The sequence below is a fragment of the Varanus komodoensis genome, unplaced genomic scaffold (genome assembly GCF_004798865.1).
Source record: "Varanus komodoensis strain SLA01 unplaced genomic scaffold, ASM479886v1 scaffold60, whole genome shotgun sequence".
Lineage (NCBI taxonomy): Eukaryota > Metazoa > Chordata > Lepidosauria > Squamata > Varanidae > Varanus > Varanus komodoensis.
The window spans coordinates 723,199-751,086 of record NW_025336223.1 but is presented as its reverse complement, the minus strand read 5'-3'; the positions used below and the strand labels follow the sequence as shown (position 1 = coordinate 751,086).

The window sequence follows — 27,888 nt, the reverse complement described above, 5'->3', positions numbered from 1 at the left end:
TACCTCCAAAAGCCATTCTCTGCTGTCATTTTTACCACTTTGGAGAAGCACACTGTTCTGCCTGCACTGGCTGCAATGGGTGGGGCAAGCGTATTCCAGTGCACATCCCCAGCTATGAGGCCAGCATATTTTCCAGCCTTTTAGCTGGGAATATGGAAAATCCTACAGCCATCTAGATTTTGTCTAGTGGCCATAAGACTATGTTGTTACTAGATTTTTAAAAATCAATGTACTTTCATGGCAAAAGCAAGCAGATAACAGATAAAATCAGTACAAATGTGCAAACTGAATTTCTTGGCTTTCAATTCTTCTTTTTTTTTTTTAATTTCAAGTTTATAGCCTTCATATCCAACCCTATACCTAGGATTTCAGTGCAGGATCATAAGCTTTGCATTTGAGTTTGTTTCATTTTTGGTTTTGAAGAAGGAGAAGAGGAATCACAGTGCACATACAAAAATGAAGGTACACAAATTCTGCATTTTTAAAATAAAATACTATTTTGTTTGTATCTATACAATGTTTACAGTAAATAAAATGTTACACAATAAAAAATTTGAGAACTTTCATCAAAATCACTGTTGCAAATATTTACATATGAATGCAATGAATTTTGTAAAAAGATGTCAAAATTCACAGAAAATCTTATTTACAATAATAATCCATGTTCCTGATCAGTGTCATTCCACATTTCTGTACTAAAGTCTGAACGAATATGGGGAGACCCTACATAGTGGTTTGAGGTTTCCAGGATGCAGTGAAAAATGTGGCACAAATCAAGGCAAAGAGAAGGGTCAGGAAACAGCTCCCTCTCTCACATGCTGAAGGGAACCCTCCAAACGGAAGTGGGCACAGCTGCACATTAAGGAGCTAAAGGAAACTGCGGCCAATCATGTTCTGTGGCACTGAGGTTTGCTTCTCTGCTCCCACCAGAAAACTGAGGCCTGACTGCTTGTCCCCAACAGACACAAAAGATGGGATATACACAGTCCCAAACAGCTTTGAAACATCTCTATTTACAGACAACTCAGCTACTGTTTCACCTATATATGCTACTGATGAATACAGTTGAATTTTACATGTATCCAAAAACTGGAATCCTGTGAATCGAGTGTTTTCTATACCTTCCTTATGTGACTGAAAGCATTCTTAGGAGAAAGTGTGCTAAGATCACATAACTTATAACAGCTTGATCAGTTCATAAAATTAGACTGAGATCGCAAGCCAGGAGATGGAAGTCAAATCACTTCCACTTTGAATCTTGCAACTTGCTACCCACTATTTGATTCTTTAGTTTCAATTCTCATAATGCAAATAATGCAATACACTTTCTCCATCCTAGGAACTGGCAAATAATACTATAAGCAATCAGTAGGAAAGAAGAAAAAGATAAACTGTAAGCTGTATTATCAGCAACTATGACAATCCTATTTTACAGCCAAGGCATTCTAATTTCTGTAACATGAAAATGTTGATTTTCTTAGTTTGTAAGTCCAGATGATATCAAGATACCTAAAAAGTAACATTCAGAGAGAAGCCTGTACATGTCAAAAGGCAAAGTTTTTTTTAAAAAATGAGCAAGGATGTTCAGGCTTCTGCAGAGACTAATCTAGCCAATGGGTTGGATCCAGAGACACTTTATAAAGCTAATTTCCCTGCCCTTTTCTGACAACCCTGAAATGCCTGTTCTTAGGAGCAGGCTGTGACATGAACATCTTAGGGGAGAAGCAAAGATTGCCACTCCCCAATTTCTGCAGCCCATCCCACCCTCAAAACTTTCTGGAGGGCTCAGGGACTGCCAGGTGAAGGAACAGATGGAAAGTCACATACCTGCTGCTTCCTGCTGGTGTTTCTCTGAATCCAATCCACTGTGGGTAAACTTTTCAAGTACTTTTACAAGTATTGGTGTAACAGCTGTCACATAGCCACTTTCAGTTTTCACTGGGACAACACAATTATGTTCCCCTCAACTAGAGTAATAAAATATAGAGCAACATAATATGTTGCGTAACATAGGGAAAAGTGAGCTGCATTTAGCAATTTGATTGGCCAGCTGAGATTGTGCCTTTGGTTTCTGGTTTCATGTCTATGCTATGTATTATTTCAGCTTTACTGCTAAGCGAAGCCAGGGCCTTTTCCTGGGGGAGACAGTTATACTGGGTGGGGGAAGCAGAGAACCAACCACTTGGAAAGCACTTCCTACATCCAGTTTGGCCAACAGAACCTTTTGAGATATACAGCTATTCAGAGAGCTGAGCTAAAGAAGGCTGACTAGGCTAGCCACTTCAGATTACTCATACAAGATCACCATTCCCCCAAGAAAGGTGGTTCTGGAACAGGAGGCCATGGCGTCACTGCAGCAGCCCTCCAAAACAGAGGCATGCTGCAACAGCACCACATTCCCTAAGCACTGATTAATCTTTATGCCTTTGATTCCTCTGTATGAGATCTCACCATGAAGACCATTCCATGCACCTGATAAGAAATGCCAGTTTGTAGATAAAAACTTGAGCCATTTTTGTGGAATTTAAGGAATGTCAAAAGCAAAGAACTTAGCAAAAAAACAAAAAACCACCACCCCAAAAGCAGTGTTGGCCTAGGTCAAGGTCTGCCTACCACCATGGAAGTCTGGCTACCAGCAGCTCAGTGAACTGAAATAATATTGCCACCTGTTTTAAACATGGTTTCTTGGCATACTTAACAGATAACGTTTCTGGTTGATGTTTTAAATCAACCACATCCAGTTGGCATTCTTAATCTCCATTCAGCTTACCAAGTCCATCCAATCGGCAAAGTGCTTAAACTTCACATGCTCCTCTTTCCACTCCTAGCAAAGAGCCTCTTATCTGAACAAAAGTGCTATCTAAGTGCAAAATAACATATTTAAATTAGCACTTGATATTCATACTGTGCTTGCCTATATAGTTTCAACCAAAATCCTAGTGCAGTGTTCCCAACCTTCCAGATATTTGAAGAAAACTTCCCAGAATTCTTCACCACTGGCCATAGTGCCTGGGGCTGATGGCTGTTGAAAGCCAAACTATTGGGGGGGGGGGCAGATTGAAGAAAGCTGCCCTAGGCCATAATGTTTGTATTATTAGGTTTCATGTTAGAAGACGATCTTTATCTGAGAGAAAAGTAAAGAAAAATACAAAGATTTAAAAAGGAAGGGGGATTCTCTCCTTTAAGAAGGAAACAACACAAGTACCCAACACAACACAAGAAAGCTCAAAGAGAAAGCCAGAAACAAGAAGAATCAATGTCACATCTGATGGGAGAGGGGAGCCACTAAGCAATTTTTCAAATATGCTAAATGCTAGTAGAAACTGATGCCTCTGGAAGGCATTAAAATAGCTTTTTTTTTTAAGAGTCATCTTTTCTATTTTGTAATTTTCATACGGCTCCTCAGAAGCCAAATGGCAATAAACTTTGTTCATGCACAACAGAATTTACCACATAGCCATAATGGATGACTATGATAAATGTTAAGATAACAAGTAATCAAGACAATATAGCATGAAAAGATTCAAACAGTTGTTCCAAATGAGGTGGTTCTGAGGCTCTTACAGATGTATACCAGGACAAAAGCAAGTTTTTTCCAAGTATTAGAGCTACACCTCTGAAAGGGTGTTTTCCTGGTAGGGTTTTGCACAGGGTTGATCTTGGCACTACAGATGGTAGCGACGAGATTGTTACAAGTTGTTAAAACAGAGTAAGTTGTTATGCTCACTAGTAAGCACTGAGGCACTGATACTGAAATTCAAAACAACGGTATGTAGAAACAAACAGCTGCTGCATGTATACATGGCTCTCACAGACACAGGTGCTATGAGTGGTCTCTTTAACAATGGCAACACCAAATGCAAGCATGTATGTATGCATACGTATACAAAGAATGCATTACATTTATGCACACACAAAACAACCCAGTATTCTGACTCCCAGAGAACCACTTTTCACACAGCTGAACTACAATCATGACCTAGAATATGGCTTATGTTATGAGCAGGTCGATTTGAAGATTGCTTCGAAGAGTCAGAAACAGATGTGTTTGCGATTGAGAGTAGAGGTGAGATTGCTGAACCATCTGAAGGAAGAGCTGTAGCTATTTCTGGGAACAAAGAAGTCAAATTAAAATTGGACAAGTGCGACGAATTGGCCATGTGCATTGGGGGCATGTCCGTCAAAAGGGGGAAACTTGGCTGAGCAAAGCCAACTGGTCTGGGAGGTGACAAAATCGAGCCAAACCGATTGTTTAGACCTCCACCACTGGGCTTCTCTGTGCTTGAATTAGGAAACATTTGATTTGGAAAATAAGGAATTGAAATGTCATTGGACAGGGTGGGATGGGCAGGAGAGTATGGCGGATAAAATGATGGCAATGTATTCTGAGGATCGACTGGAATAAGGGCTGGTGTTCGAGTAGCACTAGACTGAGTCACTGGTGGAATGAACGATGCATTGGCATTTATTGGGGGATTCATTCCACCTTCTGGAATGAAAGAGAATCCAAAGTTCTGAGATAAACCATGCTGGTCAGGAGCTGTACTATCATTAGATACTTGTGGTGCCTCAGGCATGAATCGCACAATACTGCCCCGTTTTTCCAGGGTAGGTTGTTGCCGTCCAAGGATCATAGTACCACTGGCAGCCAAAGGGAGGTGAGGGAGACTAGGATCAAAGACATTCCCGTGCCTTTGATTTCCAGAACGATTCCTTTCAGGCTGTCGAATTTTAGAACTACTGTTATCCTGTAGAGGATGCCTTGATCGCTGAGTAGTTGACGAGTTTGGCTGACGAACAGATGGTGGTACTTGGTCAGCATTTCCACGAGAGACAGGTGGGTGGTGGAGAGGAGGCCGGACAGCCCCATGTACATTGCTAGAAACTGGAGTATTCATGTGACCCTTTGTTCCATGACTCTCTGTCATTCTCATGGGATTGGATTTCTGAACAGAAATGTTAGGGCTTGAGTTGCGACCCTGAATATCTCCAGAAGAACTTGAAAAAGGAATAGTTAATGAATTATTCCTACTATTAATAGTACCAAGGGACATATCACAACTTTCCCTATTCTGACCATCACCTTCTCTTCGAATGTGAATGCTCTCTCTTGCTGGGGGGCAATTATATTCAATGTTGGAAGAGGAAATACACTGTGGGTTTCTCTGATGTTCTGGAATCGATCTTTGGCTTCCACTGGCTTGATCTCCAAGGTGAGGGACAAGTAGGCTCTGCATGAAGCCTGGATGACATGTGTTTTCATTGTCCCTTGGAGGAGGAAGAGGATTTCCTGCTGAAATGCCCTGAATTGATTGATAGGACAACCTTTTCTGTCTGTCTATAGGTGGCCCAGCATTTTGAGCAATTCGAAAAGCCTGCGTCTGCATACCCCTGAGAGATGGCATTGAATTACCTATTTCATTGTTTCTTGAAGACTGTGCATCAAAATTGCCTGTAGGCTGCTGGTTAGAGCCATTTGCCTTGAATGTTTGGCATTCAGAGAGTCTTTGAACATCTGTATGGTCTCCAGATATGCGACCCTGAATGTTATGGATTACTAATCCTTTATTTCTTGATACATCAAGATAAGTCCTCATTTCAAGATGGTCTGAAGTCCTCAAGCTCTGACCTGATATTCCTAGCCTCTGCTCTGAATTAGAAGGGGATTTCCCAATAAGTGCCTCTGCAGAGTAACTACTAACTCTATTTCTTTCTTGTCTGTGGGGGACACAAGTCATATCTGATGGCCTGGTGACAATACTAGGCTGAGACACTATTTGCTGCTCCAAAGCTCTTGAAGTCATAAGTCTCTGCATTTGACTATGTCCTGGCACATGTTCAGAGGGAACTCCAGAACCTGGCTGTCTGTTGCCCACATCTGGTGGTGGCTGATGGAGAATGTCCTGACTTATGAGGCTCTGAGGATGGTTATGGTGAGTTCTGCTTGCTCCAGAGTTCTCGCAGCTCTTCTCAGACTGGGAAGGTGTATAGTGCTGCTGCATCTGTTGTATTTGTGGGTGGTGGGGGTGAGGCTGGCTGCTCTTCGACCGTGACTGGTCATTTCCATGATGCTTCTGCTGTAAAGCAAGTGTGGCAGGCTGGGCTGCTTGGATCAGTGTTCTTTTCTTTTGCATGTGCGCTTCTTGGTGCATTATTCGTTGCTGGTGAACAATGTGAGCTTGAGAGTGGATAGACCCTTCTGCGTGAGATGCGTGGTGCTGGAGTTGATACAACTGATGTCTTTCTCTCAATTGCCCAGTCTGCTGTTGCTGCTGCTTTAGGTAGGGGTGATTACTATGCAGATGAGCCATTCCTTGGGAAGGGGCATGCTGAATAGGCTGCAGGTGTTGTCCTGCCTGTTCTGAGACAGAAGGCTGAGGGTTACACTGAACTTCAGACTGCCTCAGAGCAGGTGAAACAAAATTGCTGGCTGGAAATAATCTGCTATGGCCTTCAGTGTGTGCTTGACTGCTCACTGACACAGCAAGCTTAGACGAGTTGGGGGGGATCTGACTGACCAGGATTCGATTGTGATCTGCAATATCACTGGCTGTTTGGCTCAGCAAAGCCATGTCTTCAAGCTGCAAAGGTGCTGCCTGGCACTGTTTCTGTCTCTTTGATGTGGAGAGCAGGTGATCATCTTGAACGGAACGCTTAACTGAATCTTTGCGGCTTTCTTGGGTTTGGTGCTTCAAGTGCGGCTCGTGCATTTGTGAAACCTGCATGGTGGTGGTCCGAAGAGCAGACAGCTGCTCTGGAGCATAGTCAGTCATTAGCACTGGAGAATGTCCAGGAGACTGAGTCATATAGGAATTGGCTGGCGTGGGCTGAGTCACAGTCACAGGAGCAGCTGCTTGGCCTGAAGGAGAGGGTAACCCGGAGCAGCTTACAGCAGGGTGAATGATGCAGCTTTGATGAATGAGATTATTGATACTCAAGCTTGATGTACTTGAAGACTGAGGAACTGGAATTTGCAAAGTTGTATTGGACATTTCCACTCTAACAGAACAGCTTTGTTTTTCTGTTGGCCTGTCAATGTTTATTTGCACAGTACCCTGGGTGCTAAAATTGTTTGATGCTGCTTCTATCTGGTCTGCATTTTTAACTGTGTGAGACTTGAAAGGTTGGTCCCTTCCTAGAGATGCCACTTCATCAGCTTTGGAAACAGCCATTTCAGACACTGCCACTGGACCCTTTGCAAGAGTTTCTTGGTCAAAAATTGCTCTTGCTGCTAGTGCTACAATATCAGTTTGCTCTGAAAATGTGCAGCTATTACATGTATTCCCCAAAGTGCTGTTGGGAGCATTTTCCCTGCATGTATCTGGCAACATGGATGCAACTGAGAAGCCACAACTGCTGCCCGAGCTTGTCGACATAGGGGAGTCCGCTTGTCTGCTAGCAGTGACTGCCTCTTGCTCAGAGGTGCAGGGATGAGGCTGTGAGAGATTTCCCTCTTCAGAGTTCATCAACAAGAGCCCTTCCTGCTTCCCTGCCAAGTCATCATTTGAGTCCATAGTTGATTTAGTGCTTTGAGTGTGAAAATTAGGGTGCTCTCCTTGGGCAGTAAAGTCTTTTTCTTCCACTTCCCCCACTTTACTGAAGTCAGAGAGCATCTTCGTTAGTCCTTGTTCTTCTAATAAATCTGTGGCTTGCATTACCATAGAACAATTTGGTTCCACCCTGCAGATCTCAGAGACCTCTGTCCTGGGAACATTCTCAGCATGTGTCTCTTTGCTTGTCATCACTGTCCCAGAAATTTGAGAATTTATCAAGTGGGAATCAGAAGAGGAGGATGTTAAAGAGCTGGTGACAATACATTTGGATGATTCTGGTAGCTTCAAGTTAGTTGCTGAATCAGTTTGAGGTTTACACATTTGAAGAGAAGGAGAAGCACAGTCTGTGGAAACTGGAGCAATTACTCCAAGCTGTCCTGGCAAGGATGATTCAAGGGGCAATAACCTAGGAAGAACAGCTGCATTCTGCTCTGATGAAACAGTGGATTCTGTATCCTGTTCAGCTCTTAGTCTCTCTTCAGGATGAGAATCAGAAGCTGTTACATCATTAGCTGCTCCTCGATGGTTTGCTTGTGGGATGGCTAAGGGTTGCAACACAACATTAACAGGCACATTTTCAAGCAAGATGTCTCTTCCTGAATGCTCAGGTACAGTTTCCACATTCACATTTTCAGGTTTCTTGGAATTCATTTGGCATGCAAGGTCACTGCTGGCCACTAAACATTTTTTATTACTGGGGTTTTTATTAGACCATTTTGAGCCTGAACCAAGAGCAGCTTTTTGTGATGAAGCATCTCCTGAATGTGCAACACTGGTTAACCCAGAGCCCTCTGCAGCTGACGATGATGCCACTGTAACTGCCAGCAGGACACGATGACTCGACATGGTTTGGCTGCTGGCAGATGTTGGGTTGGCAGGCTGACTGACACACACTGGCAGGCAGCTTTGTCCAGCCATCTGTGATATGCTTTGATTAAGGCTAGCTAGAGCACCAAACGTGTTGAGGGCAACATTGGTATTTGGGTCTTCACTGGTGGTAGGCTGAATAATTTGCATAGGGGTTTGATCTGAACCTCCAGAACACGACTTTACAGGCTTCAATGCAAACAGCTGTCCATTTAAAGAAACAGTCTGCGGGAGCTGTTGGTTAGACATTGTAACAGAAAACGTTTGAGTCAAGCTAGAAGATGGTGAAGAGGATGGCCTTGGTAAAATATGGACGAGATGCTTCCCACCAAACATATGAGGGGCAGAGGGGTTTTGCATAGGATTGCTAGCACTTGCTGCAGAAGAGGCTCCATTCACAGACATTCTGACAGGAGGCTGGGCCGAGAAAAGGGAGAGGGGGGTTGCGTTAGCAGTCTGTATAATTACAATTTGTTGGCTAACATTTTGGTTGGGGATTTCAGCTCTCAAAACTGGTGGACAGGGATTAGCATTAGGAGGGTGGAGAATGACAACATTTTGATTGGCAGGAGATGCACCAACAGGTGACCCTACAGGCTGGGACATGTGAATCACCTGCATGGCTGGATTCAGTGGGAGGAGGCCACCTGCAGGCTGCGCTATAACCTGCGTCTTAGCAACCAGCGGCTGCATAGGTACAGAGGGATAGGAAGGCAAAGTAACCACAATCTGCTCAGCTGTATGGTCATCTGCAACCAGAGGACTAGTTAAACTGGCAGTAGTTGACAAAACCTTGCTTGGGGTGGTGGTTACACTGCTAGTACCGTTAACTGGCTCATTCAGCAGGGGAGTCATCATCACGGTGGATGGAGCATGGCTCACAGGCTGCACAGTATTTCCTGCTAGCTGCAACGTAGTCCAAGTAGTCTGCGTGTTTCCAGCCGTGGAAATTCGTGTCAGGCCACCCACACTCTTTGACCCTGAAGTGCCAACACCTGAAGAACTGGGGAAAGGCCACTTATCTAAAGTAGTAGCAGGCAAAGTGTAAATTTCTGTGACAGCCTTCAGGCCTTCTGTTGCAGAAGATGCTGGTCCTCCACTGCTGCTTATCACATGCATACTTTTGAATACCTTTCCTGTGGATGGCCTTCCATCAATGGAGAGCCTTACAGATGGAGTAACGCTGGTAGCAGCTGCAGAAACCACACAGCTTTCAAGGAACCCACTTCTTGGATCACTTTTAGGAGGTGCATCTGCCAGCTGAGAATGAGATACATCCACAGCAGCACTGGAAGGAAGGTCAGGAGTAGGCATAACTGCTTTCTCAATTGACTTTAAATGCTCTGGTCCACTTTCATGTTTGGAGGTGTCACCTGCGTCTTGTGGTGAACTCGGTATTTCAGGCTGTACGCTCACCAGCTGCAAGGCATTCACCGAGCTGGCAGCACTACTAGAGGCAGGTGCACTCTGCTCATTCTCAGAGGTAGGGAGCTCAAGGATTTTTGGGGCTGAATTTGGTGAGCCTGAGCCCAATAGAGAAACAGAAGCCTGAACTCCTGACTTGATTTCTGTGGAGTAGATGCCAGATATGGTCACAGGTGCAACTAGATTGCAAGTCCTTTGGACAGGAACAACATTAGCTGTCTGCTTCTGTAAATTAGGACTGATATTAAAGGTTATTCCCTGGACAGATGCCCCCTGGTTACTTCCACCAAGCTGACTGCCATTGGAATATACAATGATATTCTTCTGCAGCTGATCACCAGGGATGATGACAGAAACATTTGTATTTTTGAGGTTTTCTTTGCTCTTCTGCACCTGATCATTAGGGATAACAACTGAAACTTTTGCATTTTTAAGATTTCCTTTCCAGTGGATGGTAGGATCATCATAAAGGCAAATGTCATTGGCTTTCAATAATGATATGTAGCGCCCATTTTCTTTTTGGAGTTCATCCAGTTGCTTCCGGAGCTTTTTTATCTCTTCAGCTGCAGAGCAAATTAAAAAAAAATCCCAATTATCAGAGACTTTGGGAAAATCCACTACAGCTGAATTATTTGAGGAAATCCTGTAGGGAGCACTATACAACTCACTGAAAGCTTCGCCTTTAAAACTTGAACCATAGTCTAGCTGCAGCAATAAAATCCATCTCACATTATGCCTTACTCTTGGCATCATCATTCCAAAGAATAGTTTTGCTGTATTATTTAACTTAATATTTAACTTGGATCTAAATAAAAATTCTAGAACTAGGGGACAGCTGAAAAATGCCTGAGAAAATGTGTATTTGCAGATCTTTCTATTAAGGAACACTTCTTACTACTTTCATTTGATTATTGTTCAAGTCAAATTTCACATTTCCAAGGAACAGAACAATCAGCTAGAGGAAAAATAGGAAATCATTTAATGTACATGTGCCTAAAAAACTGAACACTACTGGGACCTGGATTTCAGCCATGTTTCAGAATACTCAGAAAACCTCTGCTCTTTGTATATAATTTGGATGAGGGAAACAACTTTTAATAAAACTGTAAGGCAATTACAGGTCCTCTGGGAATTAATGTGCATATTTGGTAACAAATATTTATAATTAATTGTGATGGCTATTCTTTTAACCTTGCGCAGCTCCTCCATATAAAAAGTGCTTTGAGAAAGAGTGCGCAAATTCAGAGCAAGATGCCAGTGGAAAGATAGAAAATTAGCAAATACGCTTTTAAATGCATTATTAGAATACTTTTATTAGGATAAGCAAAATGACAGTCTGAACCAGAAAGTTTAGGAAATCAAAATTCACATTGTCAGAGAGTAAAGTGCATTTTTGATAACAGTTACAGAAGAAAGAAGGCAGTTGCAAAATACTTCTTTTGAAATATGTGTGCAATAAAAAAGAGGCATGCCAACCTGACATTGTGCTGGGAACAGCCAAGGCCACCAGCAAAATCTTTCACCTATTACTGTTATCAAGGCTTCTGATTTGTACATAAATATTTCACAGGGCACAGCAACGTGACTAACATTAAAGGGAAATGGGCATGCAAGCATCTTCCTACATTGGGTTTGCAGGGTTCCACAGATTTTTATACACTTCTGCACAGGAATTACTGGAACCCTCAAGTTGTAACTACAGAACAGAAGCAATATGGGACAGGGCTTGATTCAGCACCTCGGGTACAAGCTTTAGATCTGCCAGCGTGTAAGCTGTCACTCTGCAGTAGAGCAGGAGAAACAGTAAGGTAGGCATGCGGTACTCAACCACAGACAGCACTGAGATACAGGAGGGAGGGAGTCACATAATTTGTCAGCTATTGCTTTAAAATGCCCCATGTGGCATTTCTGATGGGGAAGAGATGACACAATACAACCCAGCCCCTTATTTGACAGTATCTTCACCTTGTTCATTGTTTCCGCCATTCAACAGGAGTTCATCGTTTTGCCTCTTTATTTCTGTAATATATTTATATGCTTGATCAAGGATCATGTTCTTGCTCTGTAAGAATGAATGCAGATAATTAGGAAAAATGTGTAGTCCAAAGCACAGGCAGGCTGGTCCTTGATGAGCCTGCAATACTTCTATTTCCTTTCATATCTCTATGAATGAAGAAGCACTCACAGGAACAGATTTCCCACTGCCTTGAACTGAAGGATATTGGATATCCCAGGGGAAGAAGGGAAAACAAACATTTAGGCTGCTGAAATTATAGCATTATTCTGCATTCTCTTACAAACATCCTTTTGGAGACAATGATCATATGTTTCTTCTTCACAATCAACTTAATTACCAGAAATAGTTCACACACTGACAAGGTAGCATCTTTCATATATGTACACCATCTTTCACCATTCCTGGATCTTGCTGCATCCCTGAGATATTCTGAACTACAACTCCCATCATCCACTGAGAGTTGTAGTCAAAAGTATCAAGAAAGTGCCAGATTGGTGACAACTGCCATACATGTTTTAAAAAATCTGAAAGATCATACAAGTTGAGTAGAATCCAACACCTCGCAAGGAGGTCTGCTCAAATGTGTACCATCTCATACCATCAGAAATTTCTTCCTAAAAATTAGTCAAAATATTTTCTCTTAAATCTCCTGAACCTAACAGTTCTAATCCTCCTCTTCAGAGTGACGCACAACAATTCTGCACCATCATCTATGAGAAATCTCTTGAAACAGTTGAAGAAAGCAATTATAACCTCTACTCTCTCTTCTCCAGGTTAATTGTACCCAATTCCTTCAATAGGCCTTGGTCTGACCCTCAGCTCCAGCCGGCTCATGACATGCCCACCATGTGCATGTCCAGCCTATCCTTGAACAGCCTCACCGATGAGGCTTCAACCACCTCCTGTGGAAGCCCATTCCAGATCCTATGGGTTTGGAAGAGTAAGTTTGAAATGGGCTACTACGCAGGCAGAACAAAGGCTGGCTCCCTTGGAGAGTCATTGACAAGACCCCTTTCTTTCATTTCCACAGGTTCTGATGAAACTAAAGAGCTACCCAACCTGAAAGGGTAACCAAGATGGTAACTGAATTGAAATTCTCGTTTATTCCAGAGTGCAGCACATGGATTAACAGACTTAAATTAAAAGAAATCAGATTTAGACTAGATTGCAGGAAGAATTTCCTCACACTGGAGCCTATAACCTGGGGGAAGTGGTGGACTCTCCTTCACTGGAGACATTCAGAAAGCATCTGAACAGTCATCTGAATGGGATGGTGTAACTTAGTGTCCTACAATAGTAGGGGGTTGAACCCGATGGCCTTCTGGCCCCTTCCAATTCTATTACTCTATGATTGTTGGGTTTAGGCTTGGATGTCATTGCAGCATTTCAGCATGTGATCTCTGCAGACTACTATCTTGGTAGCTGTCGATGTGACAGTTGGGATTCAGTAACACGTGCCAATTGTTGATCTCTTCCCCGAAGTGCCTGGAGTCAAAAGAGATCTCTAAGAGAGACCAAGCAGGAATGTAGCATGAGACAATGGCAGCCACTCTAAGGAAAGGGAAGTTGGTCCCATACAAGCTGTTACTGTGACCTCATTTTTTCAGTTCCTGGGATCAATAAGGGCACCACACTTTCCCTAGGAACTACAGATTTAAAGGTAAATATTGCTACAGAATTGTCTACTGGGGGAATCTCAGACCTGCTGAAAAAACCCTAACCCTAACCCTATCCCTGGCCTTGGCTAGGTCCTTCCATGTGGTGTGGAGAAGGACTATGTACAACAGAGAAGCATTGCAGAAAAACTTACAAAGGCTCCCCAGCTGAGTGGCTACTAAGTGCTACAGAAAACATGACTATGAAATCCTGATGACTTAGATGAGGATACCAGGCAAAAAAATCAGGTTTCAATAGGCTTCACGATGGATATGAGGAAGAACTGGATACTTGAATGGATGGTAAGGCCAGGATTCATCTCAGAGTGGTTCCTTTCTACCTCTCCACTTGCCCCAGTGCAGTCTTGATCCATCTTGTGGGGAGTAGTATTAGTTAGGGGGACAATATACCATGTCCTGTCATGAACTAGTGTCCTGGCAGTCAGACCAGTGACCATGGGTTACAAGGTTAGCTAACAATGTCCATTGCTCCCCACTGATTTCCCAGAAAAATAGGGTCGGACGAGTAGGCATGCAACCCTCCAATTTAACTCATGCTGTACTGTTTCACAGTGCTTAATGGTAGAAGGTGGCCCACTAATGCCCTTGCTGGATAGGCTGCCTCAAATGCTGAGAATGAACAACAGAGAGAAAGCTGTGCTACTGGTGCAGAGTAAGCGCCCCTTCCTGGGTTACCAGGTGAAGCAGGTGTAGGGAAGGTATGGTAGAGAGTGAGGAAAAGTAAGCATCCCCATTTACCACCTCACTGTTCCTGTGGATGGTATGGGAACAGTTCCCCCTGCTGGCTGGCTGGCAATGGGCAAGGCCTCTCTAAGGGAGGCTACACCACCACTGGCAATGCTCTTGTACTGTTTTGGAATTCCTCTGCAGGGGCTTTCAACATCCCTGTTGCCAAGGGACATTCATGAAATACATGGCCTGCTTGTCGTGGAATTCTGGGATACTGGGAACAAGCAGCAAGGTCTGTGCATGTGTTGCATGCCCTTTCCCAAGCCCTTGGCCAAAGCCAAGTAATCCACCGAGTGGGGAGGCAGAGGTGGCCTCTTCCTTCTCTGATGCAACTCTCTGACTGGAGAATGTGAAAGAAGAGCATTGGAGCGCTTACTTATTTACCCCAGGCTACGTGACCATGTGCTCCAAAAGCATTAGGTAAAGCTCAGTGCCAAGTGCTCTAAAGCACTTTTTTAAGAAGCCTCCTGAATCCCTGGCAAGCAGCATGACAAAGAGCAGAAAAAGAAACAAAAGTACTGTCTTCTTTTGAACAGGCTTAAGGCTTATGCCTTAGTCCCAAGCAGCAGCCCAGAAGTGGCAAAGCCACTGTGGCCTTCTCTTGAAGACAAAACCAAAGACTGGAAGGTTTTTCCTCCCTGAAAATGGCATACATTTTTTGCTGTTTGGTGCAGTCTTCTACCAGAGCATGAATTAAGCCTTTGCTATCTACTCTACTCCCCAACAAGCAAAACTGTTCCCTCAGCCATGCAAGCAACCCTAGCCTTGACAGTTATGCAGTCACTTATAAATGTAATGTAGAATTTTGGTAGGCAAACATTATTTCTGCACAGCTGCTATGCAAAATACTTGGCCTTATCAATGACTACCTGGATCACCATTTTTTTCCACATCATATATCCAAAGAAGGTGAGTAAAGTCTTTTTCATGGGCTGAAAAACTCTGGATATAGTTATTTTCTATAACTATGGTTATAGAAAACTATGGTTATTGGCTTTCATACTCTGAAACCTGTAGAATATGAAACTGCAAATTCAAGTTGACTTCCATATTCTGGCTGAATGCATTATTATGTCCTGTGTGAAGACGTAATTAGCAACTATGGTTAAGTGCAATTCCTAGATTTTATTATAGCTAGACTGACTGAATAAGTCCATGAAATGAAGGCTTGGTAAAGCAACCTTTACTTGGTTGCAAAAGACATACATAAGTACTGACAGAACAAATAAACTTATTCTGAACGAGAAGCAGTTCTGGTTAAAGCAGTAAGACCTTTTCCTAGCTCTGCTATCTTTGTTAGCAGGTAGCACTCTCTACAAGCTTCCAAGGCATTGCATTCTGCTCAGACATCACTAAGGGTAGATTAACTCTTTGGTGAAACTTTCTACTAGCATGATCCCCTGCCATCACAATTTATTTATTTAAAACATTTATACCCCATCCTATATCCAAACAGGATCTCTGGATGGCTTACATAAAGAGTAAAGTGACAGCAAAATCTACAACAGCACTTGAATAAAATCACAGCCAACAATATACAAAAATATGTAATGAAATCATTCTAACTATTATTCCAACAGGCTTTTTGCTCACTAAATATGAAAGTGGTATGTGTGTTTCTGAAACTTCAGCACATCTCAGTTTATTAAGCTGAGGTCCTGAAGGTCTGAAATAGGACAATGTGTGAACCACCAAGTGGTTCATAAAACTTAATTTAAGCTACTATGAAGTTAAGGGCTCACTTGCCTGTTTCAATGCTGGGGAACATGGAATTAGTTCACCAATGCGGTTTATTCCAGCATTGATCTTTTTCTTCCGATGCCTCTCCACTGGGGAAAAACAGAAAACATAGTATATGATAATGTAATGATAGTGCGCTCAAAAAATACTCTGACTGAAAGGGGCATTTGTTTTTACACACATTAAACATTTTGGATCACAGCAACACTAAAGCTCCTACCTGCATTGTGAGTCTCACGATTTTTCTTTCTGTTTAAAAAGCACAAAAATATAACACAAAAAGGCTTAATTATGAGCTGCAGTCTTTAGTCCACAAGAATCTATAAAGCAAGGGTAAAGCAAAGACACAAAAGAAATGAAATAGATGAACACATTTACACTAAATATCCCAGTATATATTTTGCTTGTATATTTCTATTGAGCGACTGTATACACTGGACTAATTGTCTCAACTTAAATTAGGAGACATTTTCCTGAAATAATGGAAAACAACTGAAGGCATCAGCTGACATTAATACAATAAATGCCTTTCTAATATGGAATATGGAGATATTGGACAGGCAAATTTGATGGTCCAAAGTCTGATGTAAATCTAAAATGCCAAACAGCAAATTTAGGGCTATTGACTGTGTAAAATTCTAAAGAAAAACATTTCCTTTTCCTTGACCTCCAACTGCATGGGGAAAACACTTTAGAAAAACCTCAAGAATAAAAAAAAAATGTTTCCCTGCATTTATGTTTTAGAAAAAACTGTAAGAAAGAAAGAAATGGGAGAGGTCTGCCAAAGGAAGCTAGTACTGGCAGAACAGCCAGTTTTCTGAACCAGCAGACGTTCTTGCAGGAATCTCTCCACTTTCACTGCTAACATTTTAAGCGATTCATTGAGAACACAAAGGTGAACTATCATTTTTCAGAGTAAAATCTTAAATACTTAACCTCATAAATGCAGTGACTAGTCTTTTTAGTTTATGTAACTGTAAAGCAGCCATATACATGAATGGTGCTGTAAAAAGAGAGGAGTACAGAAAGCTTGATGCAATGTTGAGAGCTCTGCTGCAAGACAAAAATCCTGTATTTCCAGATTTTGGAGAGAAAGGGAGAGAGGAGTGTGCATATTCTTTCATCTGTGATATCAACAGTACTGTCCAATATACAGGGTGTCCCAAAAAATTTGACATTATTTGAAATGTGAATATCTGAGTAACTACATGTCCTAGGCAAACGAAATTAAATAGGCTTCATGTTGAACGATAAAAGATTTATCTATCAAAATTCGAACAAGAGATTCAAAGGGATGTAGATTTTACAACCGATTTCACAAAGTTTCACAAATGTTCAAATGCGCACCACCTGTGACACGACACATGTCAAGTTGGTAGTCCACCTCCTGCCAAACATGCTGCAGCATGTCTTGCATAACACTGCGTAACTAACAGTTAGTTTTTACACATTTTGTTAAAATTTGAGGTCATTTGAGTGAGAATTGGCTATGTTATTAGACTATGAAATGATGTCAATTTTTTTTGGGACACCGTGTACTTTTACTGCACAATCACTGATTACGAATCAAAGTGGGGGTGGGGAGAAAGGGCTGATTTTAGGCTTGGCTTGGCCAGAAGACACCTCTATTTCGTACTCTAATGGCACTCTCTTTACTGGAAAATGGAACTTTTTGTATATAGCCCAGGAACACTAATATAAATAAAACAATGGGCTAGATGCCACCAGAAGTCCAAAATTACCAACTTGTTGTTTGGTCAGCCTTCATTCATATTTTAGAAATAAGCCAAGTGTAAACTTCTGCTAATTAAGTTAAACATTCTGAATAATAATATATGAACAATCTGACAACAGATAAAAGAATGAAAGGATCTTTAAAACTTTCAAGCAGATTGACAGTGCAACCTACACATACTTGGGGATAACCCAGCAAAGCCTAACAAAAGGCCCACCTGAGTAGACAGACATGGGACACCTACCGGTGCTGCTTCTTAAGAGGAGCCTTTTCTGTCATCTCTGGCATAGTTTGAGAAAGAAAAATCTACGGGAAGAAAACCAGAAAAAGCTAGTGACGAGTCTAGATGCACCAATAATTATAGCTGTGTTTGAGAACCCTGATTCCAAGTATTCAGTGGCAGCTAAACTTCCATTGGTTTATTGTGGTATTTTTACATTAGCACGGTCAACCTAGCAAATACTCGTAAGATCACAAAAAGGCAACTGGCCTGCCTATCACATATTTCTCATATATGCTCTAAAAGAACAGCCAATTATGTAAAACTTCTTTGTCTGGTCACCTGTAAATTATTTATACTCACCACCAGGGAGTGGCTGTTTACATGCCTGAATTAGCATTCCAGCTTCTACTGTGTTAGTGATTCTCAAACCATGCTTTCCAGTCCTAAGTAAAATAGATAAAATGTATTGGAATTCATTGAGATTTTTCATTCTAAAAGGTTTTTAAAACTTGTAAGTCATTAACGCATCTAAACACATTTAAAATCTAAGGGGAGGGGAAAATGACAATCCCTCAAGCATCATTTGCAAGGTTCTTCGGAAGAAAACGGAACAAAGCATGATTTCTACTGCCTTACACACCATGAGTAAATTGTGTCCCTATTTTGTCTTTTTTTCCACATAATTGTTCTCATATAGGTTTTCAACTGGAGGACCACCAGAATTATTATATCTTTTTTGCAAATCATTTTCCCATGAAATATTTGAGTTTTACTACCTGTGGCATACTTACCACAATTTTAATTATTCAAGTTAATCTACAGGTGCATGTTCTTGTCTTATTTCTGTGTGTGTCAGCACCTGTGTATAGGAAAATTTGAGGAGGGGAGCTCCTTTCCAATTCAGATTTTGACATTACTCCATTATAGGAGATAACCATCCCTAATGATTTGATAGACCAATTATGAACAGTAGAATACAAAACATGTAATAGTGGGATAAACAAGCTTAAAAGGCCTTTGCATGTTCCTTTGAAGCTTACTCCTTATCATCAGAGCAAACAAGCATCTAACTTGACTGAAAGAAAGCAGATGTGGCTGAAGATTCTATTTCTAACATGAAATAATTCTACACTGCTCATGCACTAATATATGCTACATTTCTTCTAGTTGAGTTATAATGCAGATGAATGATAGTTTCTGCATTTGGAGTGCCCAGTCCAATGTCCATAGGTGTACAGGTGCTTATCGAGACCTCTGTAGCACACACAAAGCCTTTACACTCTCAACTCCAAATACTGCCTCTCCCGCCTTGAAAAAGTACAACTCGCTTACCTTTGGTTAAGTGCCCATCTGTGCATTCACATGCATTGACTCCATGCCTGCATGGAGCCTCTTTTGAGAAATGTCTATAGCTAAGAATTTTTTGGTGGGAACCTTCCACCACCATCCCAGTGCACATGTCCCTAATAGGTTCTCAGCTATCCCCTTCATTCCCTGATACCACCTATCTGAAACAGAGAGCAAGACTCAGTACCAAGATCAAACTGGAAACAGACACATTACCAACTCCAACATAGGCATCAATCCTGAAATAGTGATTGCAGGCAGATTTTGTGAATCTACAGTTAACCACTTGAGGAACTATAGTTACAGGTAAGCAACCCATCTTTCTTCTTCATAGTCTTGGTGCATCACCAATATGAGCAAGAAACAAGCTGACTTACCAAAGAAGAGTCAATGTTCTTATTGCAGAATGGAAGATAAAACTCCAGGAGCAGACAGTTCTGGTTTGATTATTTTGCCAATACTGCCAAATAAATGGTGATGTTCTGACCAGGTTCCAGTCTAACATAATCTGGTAAAGTCACACCACATCCAAATGCTACCAAAGTGGTGACATGGCTGATTGAATGCACTTTTATTTGGCGAGCAAGTTGGAGTCCAGCTACTTCATATGCCAACTGTGTGATGTCAACCACTGAAGGCACGAAACTCACCATAGCAGATGAAGGGCCAAGGTAACTGACAAAAAATCCATTCTTGAATAACAGAAAGCTAAGGCCTGGCAAACACTGAGAGTATGAAGGGTCAATTCTGGAGAAGTGGAGACAGGAAGAAAATGAGCAGAATCATATCTTGGTTAAGGTGAAATTTGCATACCACTTTCGAGAAAGGGGCAATTTCTGGATAGAGGACCATTTCATTATTATGAAAAATCAAATAAGGAGAAAAAGTCCTTAAGGCACATAGCTTAATTAAGTGCCACACTGATGTGATAGCTACTTCCAAGAAAGGAGACGAAACCATTTGTGACTGTAGAGTTCCAACTGTTTTGATGAAAATGCTTGAAGCACAGCTCCACAGCAGTGTTAGCAACAAAACAGAGAGCACAGGATTCCTAATGCCTCAACAGAACAATCAACAACAAACAATATATACTTTTTAAAAATTGAAATGCTATCTACAGATGGAGGAGATGCTGAAATGGAGAGGAGTGAAGACTGCTTTAGACCCTTATGAAACAAGCAAAACAAGATCTGAGGAACATGGTAACAGAACAGTGACTGTACTGGCAGCAAAGACAAAGGAATAAAATGTTTTCAATTTTCTGGCATAAGAAAGTCTAGTGATGAGCTTCCTGACAAGCATCCATGATATCCTGGATCAATGGTAGAGGTGACATGCTATCTATCCCTCTCTGCAGCCTCTAGGCTATGGGTCCTCAAACTACAGCCCATGGGCCGGATACAGCCCGCCATGGTCATTTACCCAGCCCATCTCAGAGCTTTTGGACTCGTTTGGAGAAAACGATCTCCGAGTGAGTCCGAAAGCTCTGAGCCAGCACAGGCATTCTCTGAAACTGAGCAGAGAGCTGGCTCACACACCAAATTGTAACAGCTCCCTTCAACTGCGTGTGCACCGGCTCTTCCCCCCCATTGCAGGCATGCGATGGCTCTGAATATGGAGTGGGAATACGGAGTGGGAAACAGAAGAGAGAAGGGCAGAAGAGAGAGAGATAGATGAAGACACTAAAAAAGGATTGAAGGTAAGAAAAATATAACTTTTTAAATCTATTTTTAATTACGTGAGCCACGTCCCCGGGCTGTGTGCCAAGTCACGGCCACCTCGCCAAGCCCAGGGGCAGACAGGTTGAGGCGGAGCAGGGCTGCGGCTCCTGCGCCTCTGCCGTGGCCTTCTCTGACCAAGCCACTGCCATCGAGCAGCTGCCATACTTCCCCCCCGTGGCGGAGAGAGGCAGGAGGTGCCCTGCTTGGCCAGCCGTGGCTCCGCCCCTCGCCTCCCCTGCCTTGGAATGTAGCCATTACCTCCCTCCTCGCGGCCCCCTCCTGGCTGGGGGAGCTGTCCTGTGCTCGCCTCTCTGGCCTCCCACTCCCGCTCCCTCAGAAGCGGGGCAGTGGCGAGGATTATAATTTCCACCATGCCCAACCAGCATGGTCAATGAAAGTTGTAGTCCAACTCATCTGAACAGTACCAGTTTTGGCAAGGTTGCACTAAAATATGGTAGTCATTAGCTCTGCATCCAATTACAGCCATTGTGTATTGTGGGAATTGTTCTGGGCTGACTTGCTTCAAATACTAAGAGTGGCATTAACAGTATTTACCCTTAGTATTTTTGCTTCATTCTTTGTAAATGCCAGTTGCAGTCATCAGCTGCATTATGCAAAATACTATATTTAGTGCCTTGGTTGTGTTGTAGCTATGTCCCTTGAATATGGACATGCTCTTCCCTACCTCATCTTGGGCTTCTGCTGCAGCCCGAGGGAGCTGATCAAACATTTTAAAGTAATTTTTAAATTTTAATTATTGTTAATTAATTTTAATTTTTTAATGTGCAGAGTGCATAGGAATTCATTCATTTTTTTTCAAACTATAGTCCACCCCCACAACAGTCTGAGGAACAGTGAACTGGCCCCGTTTAAAAAGTTTGAGGACTCCTGCTCTAGGCTGTTATCTGAAATGTCTGTCCACTGGTCGAAGTTTGCTACACTGGGCACAACTGCCGAAAGGAGTCTTCAAAGCCTTTTTAGGTGCTTGGACAGGTGCCAAAGAGCAGCACCAACGGGCATTACCTGTTTGGCACCTTTTCAACCCCATTTGGAGCAGGGACCCTTGGCTCTTTGTTTGTTGTTGCATTTTATTGCTTTTTTCTTATTAAATAAGAAATGGTTCTTATTAAATGAGAGCCAGTGTGGTGTAGTGGTTAAGAGCATGGGACTGGGACTCAGACGACCTGAGTTCCAGTCCCCGCTCAGCCATGGAGCCAACTGGGTGACTATGGGCCAGTCACAGGCTCCCAGCCCAACCTACTTCACAGGGTTGTTGTTGTGGGGATAAGATGGAGGAGAATGATGTAAGCTGCCTTGAGCCCTTTGTAGGAAAAAGGCAGGATATAAATATAAATAAATATTATATTTTGTTGTTTTTATGTATATTTTTTAATCTTTAAACTGCCCAGATAGCCCAAATGGGCTATAGGGTGGTATAAAGGTGTAATAACAGCCTCTTTTTGTGAGACAACCACAACAGTGGTCAAAGGGGAATGAGCTGAAGAAACAGGTAGGCACCTGCCTGGGACATGTGCACCAAGACAGTGGAGGAGGGTTCCTCAGCTACAGACATTTTCTGAAATAAGGCTTCACACGAGTGCAAAGTCCATGTGTGATGCACAGAATACCTGGAGAAGAATAGGGAGAAGCCTAGTCTGGAAAAGTGAGAGAGGTGAGAAAGAGGGAGACTCTTCCTCTTTCATCTTAATGTACTTTCTGTGTTGAAACTGGCACCACAGTAGCTGAACAAAAAGGAATGTGACCAGGAAAGAAGCACCCTCTAAAAATATTTCAACAAAAGACAGAGAGCGATAGTTGGAAGCAAGAGGAAGAAACAGAAAAGTAATGCCTCCTGACCTGCAAGGCAGTAAACAGGATAGGGAAAGAGCAGGCTATGTCTATACCATTTTGTCTCTGTGTTTCTTCTCTTTCTTTTCCCCGCTTACCTGTCTCTCTCTGAGCTGGCGTTTTCTTTTTTTCTCTCCTATCTTCCTCACCTACTCCCTTGGCTAGCTTTTATTCATTTCTCTCTGTGGGTCTCTGATTCTCTTGCCATCTTATTTTTCTCTCTGGGTTTCTGTCCATGTGCATCTTGGGGAGGTAGGGTTGAGCTGGCTGGCAAAGAGAAAATGTTTGCTTTTCTGAAATGAGTTTTTTTGTTGGATTAGAAAACTCCGACTTCAAAGGGTAACAGGAGGGTCTTGGGACCTTGTGTCTCAGGGAGGGTTCTAAGAATGAACTGCAGGTTCAAATTAAACGCTTTGTGTTTTGGGCTCAGACCTTACTTCTCTTTACTTAAGATTCTGGACAACTTACTCAGCTCACTTGACAGGTTGCCATCTATGAAACTACTGTTTTGTAACTAACTAGGCCTATTAGGGCAGCCATTTTGTGAACAGCCATACTCCTGGTAGCCATTCTGTAGCAGTACCTGCAACATGCCTCAAAAATCCCAAATAAGTTCCAGTGTGATTCATTCAGCCAGACCATAACTCCATCTTACCTAGGTTCAAGAGAACAAAACTTCATTTTTTCAATCAGCTGCAGGTCTCTGCTAAAGCAAAAGGCCGGGTTATTTTTACACTGACATTGAAATACAGACACTCTACCCTGGCTGAGATAATCTCAAGGCTATGTACCTTCACTTAGCAAACTCAATGAATAAAAAAACTATCCACAATGAAGAATCTTCTAGAATCCATTTCAGAGTTGGGGATGTGTAACTGCTAGACAGTCAGCAGAAAAAAACCAAGAGATTCTTGTAGAATCTACTCAGACAAGAGCAGGGATGGAGCAAAGAAGATATATTGCACTGGGAAAGGAAGCTAACAATCTTTTTCTCTCCATCCCTGTGCTAGGAGCAACTCTTCTGGAAAGTGAAACAGCTGGATGCAGGCACCAGAGAAGATTGCACCAAGTTTTCCTCTGGCACAAGCACTAGTGTGTAGGCTTTCCCAAAAGAGGGGCATGGACTCTGGAAAAACTTCAAAACAGTTACTCTGGGTTGACAAAGAGCCAGGTAGATAGGGTTTTTGCAGACATTTGGCCCACAGCTAGGATGTCTGCAGGTGCTTAGGCCACCAGTTTGAAATTCCTAACCTGCCATCCAGTTCTTAAGAAGAGAATGGCAGAGGACTCTTTTGCACCATAATGTAGTTACAGGCTCTTTCAGAATCATCTAGTATCAGATGGGTCAAAAAACCAAGGATGGTCAGATGTTTCAATTCAGAATGCCTGTGGGATACTTCAGGCCAACACATTAAACATACAAGAGAACTGGCAAGTGTAGATGGGAGTTGTAGTTCAATAACATCTGGAGGGCCACACATTCCCCATCACTGAAATAGATAACCAGATCAATCACAACAGTTTTGTTCTGGAAGCACTTTCAGTATGAGTCCTGATCTCTGCAGCTATCACATTTTACTCAACACCATTCTGCTCTCAGGACTACAATATCAAGGATCCTAGCTTACAGAGTGGCCATGACAATTTCTGGGCTTGTTCCTACCCTATGATTATATTCTGAAAGAATCAAGTATCCAAAAACATAACTTCTTTCCACAGATATGGTCAGCACAATTTTCTCAACTGCAACCAAGGACAGGAACATCTGCTACTAGAAGTTAACAGAAACAGTCTAAGCTTGATTTTTCTTCTGGTTGCTTTAAGCAGAGTACACATCAAAGACATTGAGACAAAGGGCAAAACTAAATGCAACATTCACAAACATCTGCTCCATTCACATATAAAGCAAGATTTTTATTTTTTTAATAAAAGAGCAGCTGGCTGTAGAGAGCCAATTCCTTTTCCACCTCACTGTCCTGTGCTGAATTCTCTCACACCCTACTCACTTCCAGTACTGGAACTGGAATGAGGGCAGAAAGCAGGAGAGTTTGGCAAATAGATTACAAGAAATAAGAAAGAGGGAGCTCAAGTTTCCTCGCTTAGGTATCCCTTCTGATGTCAAAAGCTGAGCCTCATCCTACTTTGTAAGCAAAAGGCACACACATGACTGCCCTTGTTATACTCAGTTGAGGCCCGCTGCCTCATTCTATTTTACATGTACCTTTCTGACATCAACTTGTACTCCCAGAATCCTAACATCAAGCATCTAGTGAACCATCTGCCTACAATAATGTGATGAATATGAACTACCAATCAATTTGAAAATAAAATCTACCAATTTTCTTCTGCAGTCTTGTACACATTTACCTCAGGATGCCATGGAAATCAGTCGGGCTTACTTGTAAGAAAGGATGTAAAGGGGAAATGCAGAGCTAATGAATGCACAATCCTCCACTCAGAAGTAAGCCTCACGGGATTCAGTAGTACTTTCAGGTAACTGTGTTCAAGATTGCAAGCCAAATATAATTGCACACCAAATATAATTCTATTCCACAAAAATGGTGCCATCCATACTTATAAATAATGTGATAGTAGAGTATCTCACATATGATTCTTTCACATGATTTCAGTAAGATGTCTTAATTCCAAATCCTAATAATCTTAAGAAAGACCCCAAAGGTTAGTATGACTTAAGTTCAGCAGAGGATGTATTGTTTCTCTATATTGTCCCATTAGACCAATCATAGGGCTCTGTAAAGCTCCATATTTGGTTAAATTTTAACATTAAAGGTTAAAATTTTACATTAAAGAAAGGTATGGGCAAGTTGAAGGCCAAAACAGCTGTAGAGCCACAACTCCTATCACTCTTTACCACTGGCTAGTCTAGTACTGAAGGGAGCAGGAGCCCAAAACATCTGGAAAGCCCCTATCTGAGGAGGGCTGCTGTATTAAAAGGAGCATGAAAGGAAGATGATCCTCTCTTCCTTTACCTTTCAGTCCTATGTGCTTTAAAAATGTTTAAATAAGTTAAAGTGGGAGATGGGTAGTTAACATTACACCACCCTCCTCTACCTCATAACCAAACCACCAAGAACATGTTTAACAAAAATGCATGCATCTGGTTTGGTACTGAGCAAGAAACAAGATTTGAGCCAATAACTTACAGCCCAATCTAATGCTTGCTTAGGAAGAAACCTGCCTTAGCCATTACACCAACTTTCAGATGGTAAATGCACCATCCTTCAAGCAGCTGAATTTTCTCCATATCTTCTCAGACAGGAAAACTCTGAGGAAGATGGAAGGAAGCCCTCAATGTGGCACCTACTATGCTAGCAAGATTTTCTACTTGTTTGGACAGACAGGACAATTCTGCAAGCCTGTCTCATCATGTATGCAAAGCTACTCTTATCATATACATACTAGAGTTCCTGCACGTGTATAAGTGGACATATATGTCTAAAGTTTTAATGACCATGGTATATCTAAAATGGATATCCAACATCGATTATCAGCTTTTGTCTGCATTGTGTGACATTATTCCATCTGGGTAATTTGATAAATACGCTACGTACTCCTCTTTTGCTGGGGACAAGATTGTATACTGTGCTATCTAATATATAATCTATCCATTGCAGAATGGTAATACTAAGATTATATATATATACACAGATATAGATATATATATGAAGTGATTTTAACGGTGTTCTAAGGTACGTCTTGTAAGCTTGTAAAGATGGCAAGAAGCTAAATGCTGCGCCTTATTGTGTGTTCCCAGCAGCTGCCGTTGAGAGATACTCTGCTGCTGTACATGGAGGTTCTTCGTTGGCCATCCGTTCAGCCATTGATAAGCAACGCCCTCAAATGCGACGCGCGATGGTCCACAATTTCTTGGTGGTCAGAGAAGCCCGTCTGCTGTGCTCTCCGGTAGACGATATACTCCGAGAGCCTCGTTTACTAACGCCGCAACCGCCACCAGCCTTTCCAGCTCCAGACCCGGACCTATGCAAGGGTTCGCTACTCGGGCCACCGGAGCGGCCTCGAGATTTCGGGCCACACATCACCCCCGTCTTCTCCCCAGCCTTGGAGCCGAGAAGGTGGCCAGCCTCGTCATGCAAGCGCCAGACAATCGCCACCAGCCGCCGCAGCGCCAAGGCTTTGGGGGAGGGGAGGGGGGAGCGAAGGAAGGGTTTGCCACGCTCGGCGCAAGACGGCAGCTAATTCTGCCGCGCCGAGTTCAAGTGCGGAAGCCCCGCAGAAGGGAATCCCCGGGACCCCCCGCGCTCACGAGCCCCTACAGCCTGACCACGCAGCTTGGTCCGACGGAACTACCGCCGCGCTCGGACCACTTCAGGACGGCGCTGGAAACGGCCCCGGAAGCCCAGCGATGGGTCGCACGCAGCCGCTCCAGCCCTCCCCGCCACGACCCTGACCAGAGGGACTCACCGACGGAGCACAGAGAGGACGCAGCAGCTGCAGCCCCACCGCGGGGACCATCCTCCTCGGGAGGCCTGCTTGCGCCCTCCCCCACACGCGTATCGTATCCTTATGCGCACTTACCTAGATGGTTCCTGCCCTCCGCCCCAGAGCAGCCAATGGGTGACAATTTCACCGCCCACCTCTGTCAATCAAGGGATCCCGAAAGAAGCAGAAGCCGCCAGGAGAAAGTGAGACCGACCCACCAAATTCTTATTGGCTGCGCGGTGAGCCAACGAAAGCCACACAGATTTGGGATTGATGTGAGAAGGGTTAGATTGAGGAGAAACAGGAACTGCTGGAGAGGCCAATGAGCGGTTGGAAATGTAGCGGAGAAACGCCGAAGTGAGCCTAATAGAAGCGCATTTCAAACGGCATTTGTTTCTTTTACACGTGCACAGAAACAGACGAGTGCTCTTAGTGGCGCATGTGAAATAGCTGTAATACCTCATTTGCTTTTTCTCAGTTTGGGTCGGCTGCCGAATTCTTGCCATATTCTTCTAGCCCTCTAAAAATGTTGCTGCTCTGGATTAG

The 27,888-nt window shown here is 42.8% G+C and overlaps 1 protein-coding gene across 10 annotated transcripts; it reads right to left on the bottom strand.

Annotated features, from left to right (window-relative positions):
* Window positions 1–474: 474 nt before the first annotated feature.
* USF3 (upstream transcription factor family member 3) lies at window positions 475–27,445 on the bottom strand. Of its 10 annotated transcripts, XM_044449639.1 has the most exons (10): window positions 27,325–27,421; window positions 23,537–23,584; window positions 22,980–23,148; window positions 19,690–20,059; window positions 18,326–18,408; window positions 17,987–18,048; window positions 16,228–16,256; window positions 16,014–16,096; window positions 11,811–11,907; window positions 475–10,408 (listed from the first exon to the last, which is right to left on the bottom strand). In XM_044449639.1, the coding sequence occupies exons 6-10, from the start codon at window positions 18,028–18,030 to the stop codon at window positions 3,954–3,956; spliced, it is 6,708 nt and encodes a 2,235-aa protein (XP_044305574.1). In that variant the 5' UTR covers window positions 18,031–18,048; window positions 18,326–18,408; window positions 19,690–20,059; window positions 22,980–23,148; window positions 23,537–23,584; window positions 27,325–27,421; the 3' UTR covers window positions 475–3,953. The 10 variants fall into 10 exon arrangements, with proteins under 10 accessions (XP_044305574.1, XP_044305569.1, XP_044305573.1 ...); XM_044449634.1 differs by having other exon boundaries at window positions 22,980–23,587; window positions 27,325–27,424; XM_044449638.1 differs by lacking the exon at window positions 22,980–23,148 and having other exon boundaries at window positions 23,537–23,587.
* Between the last annotated feature and the right edge of the window lie 443 nt (window positions 27,446–27,888).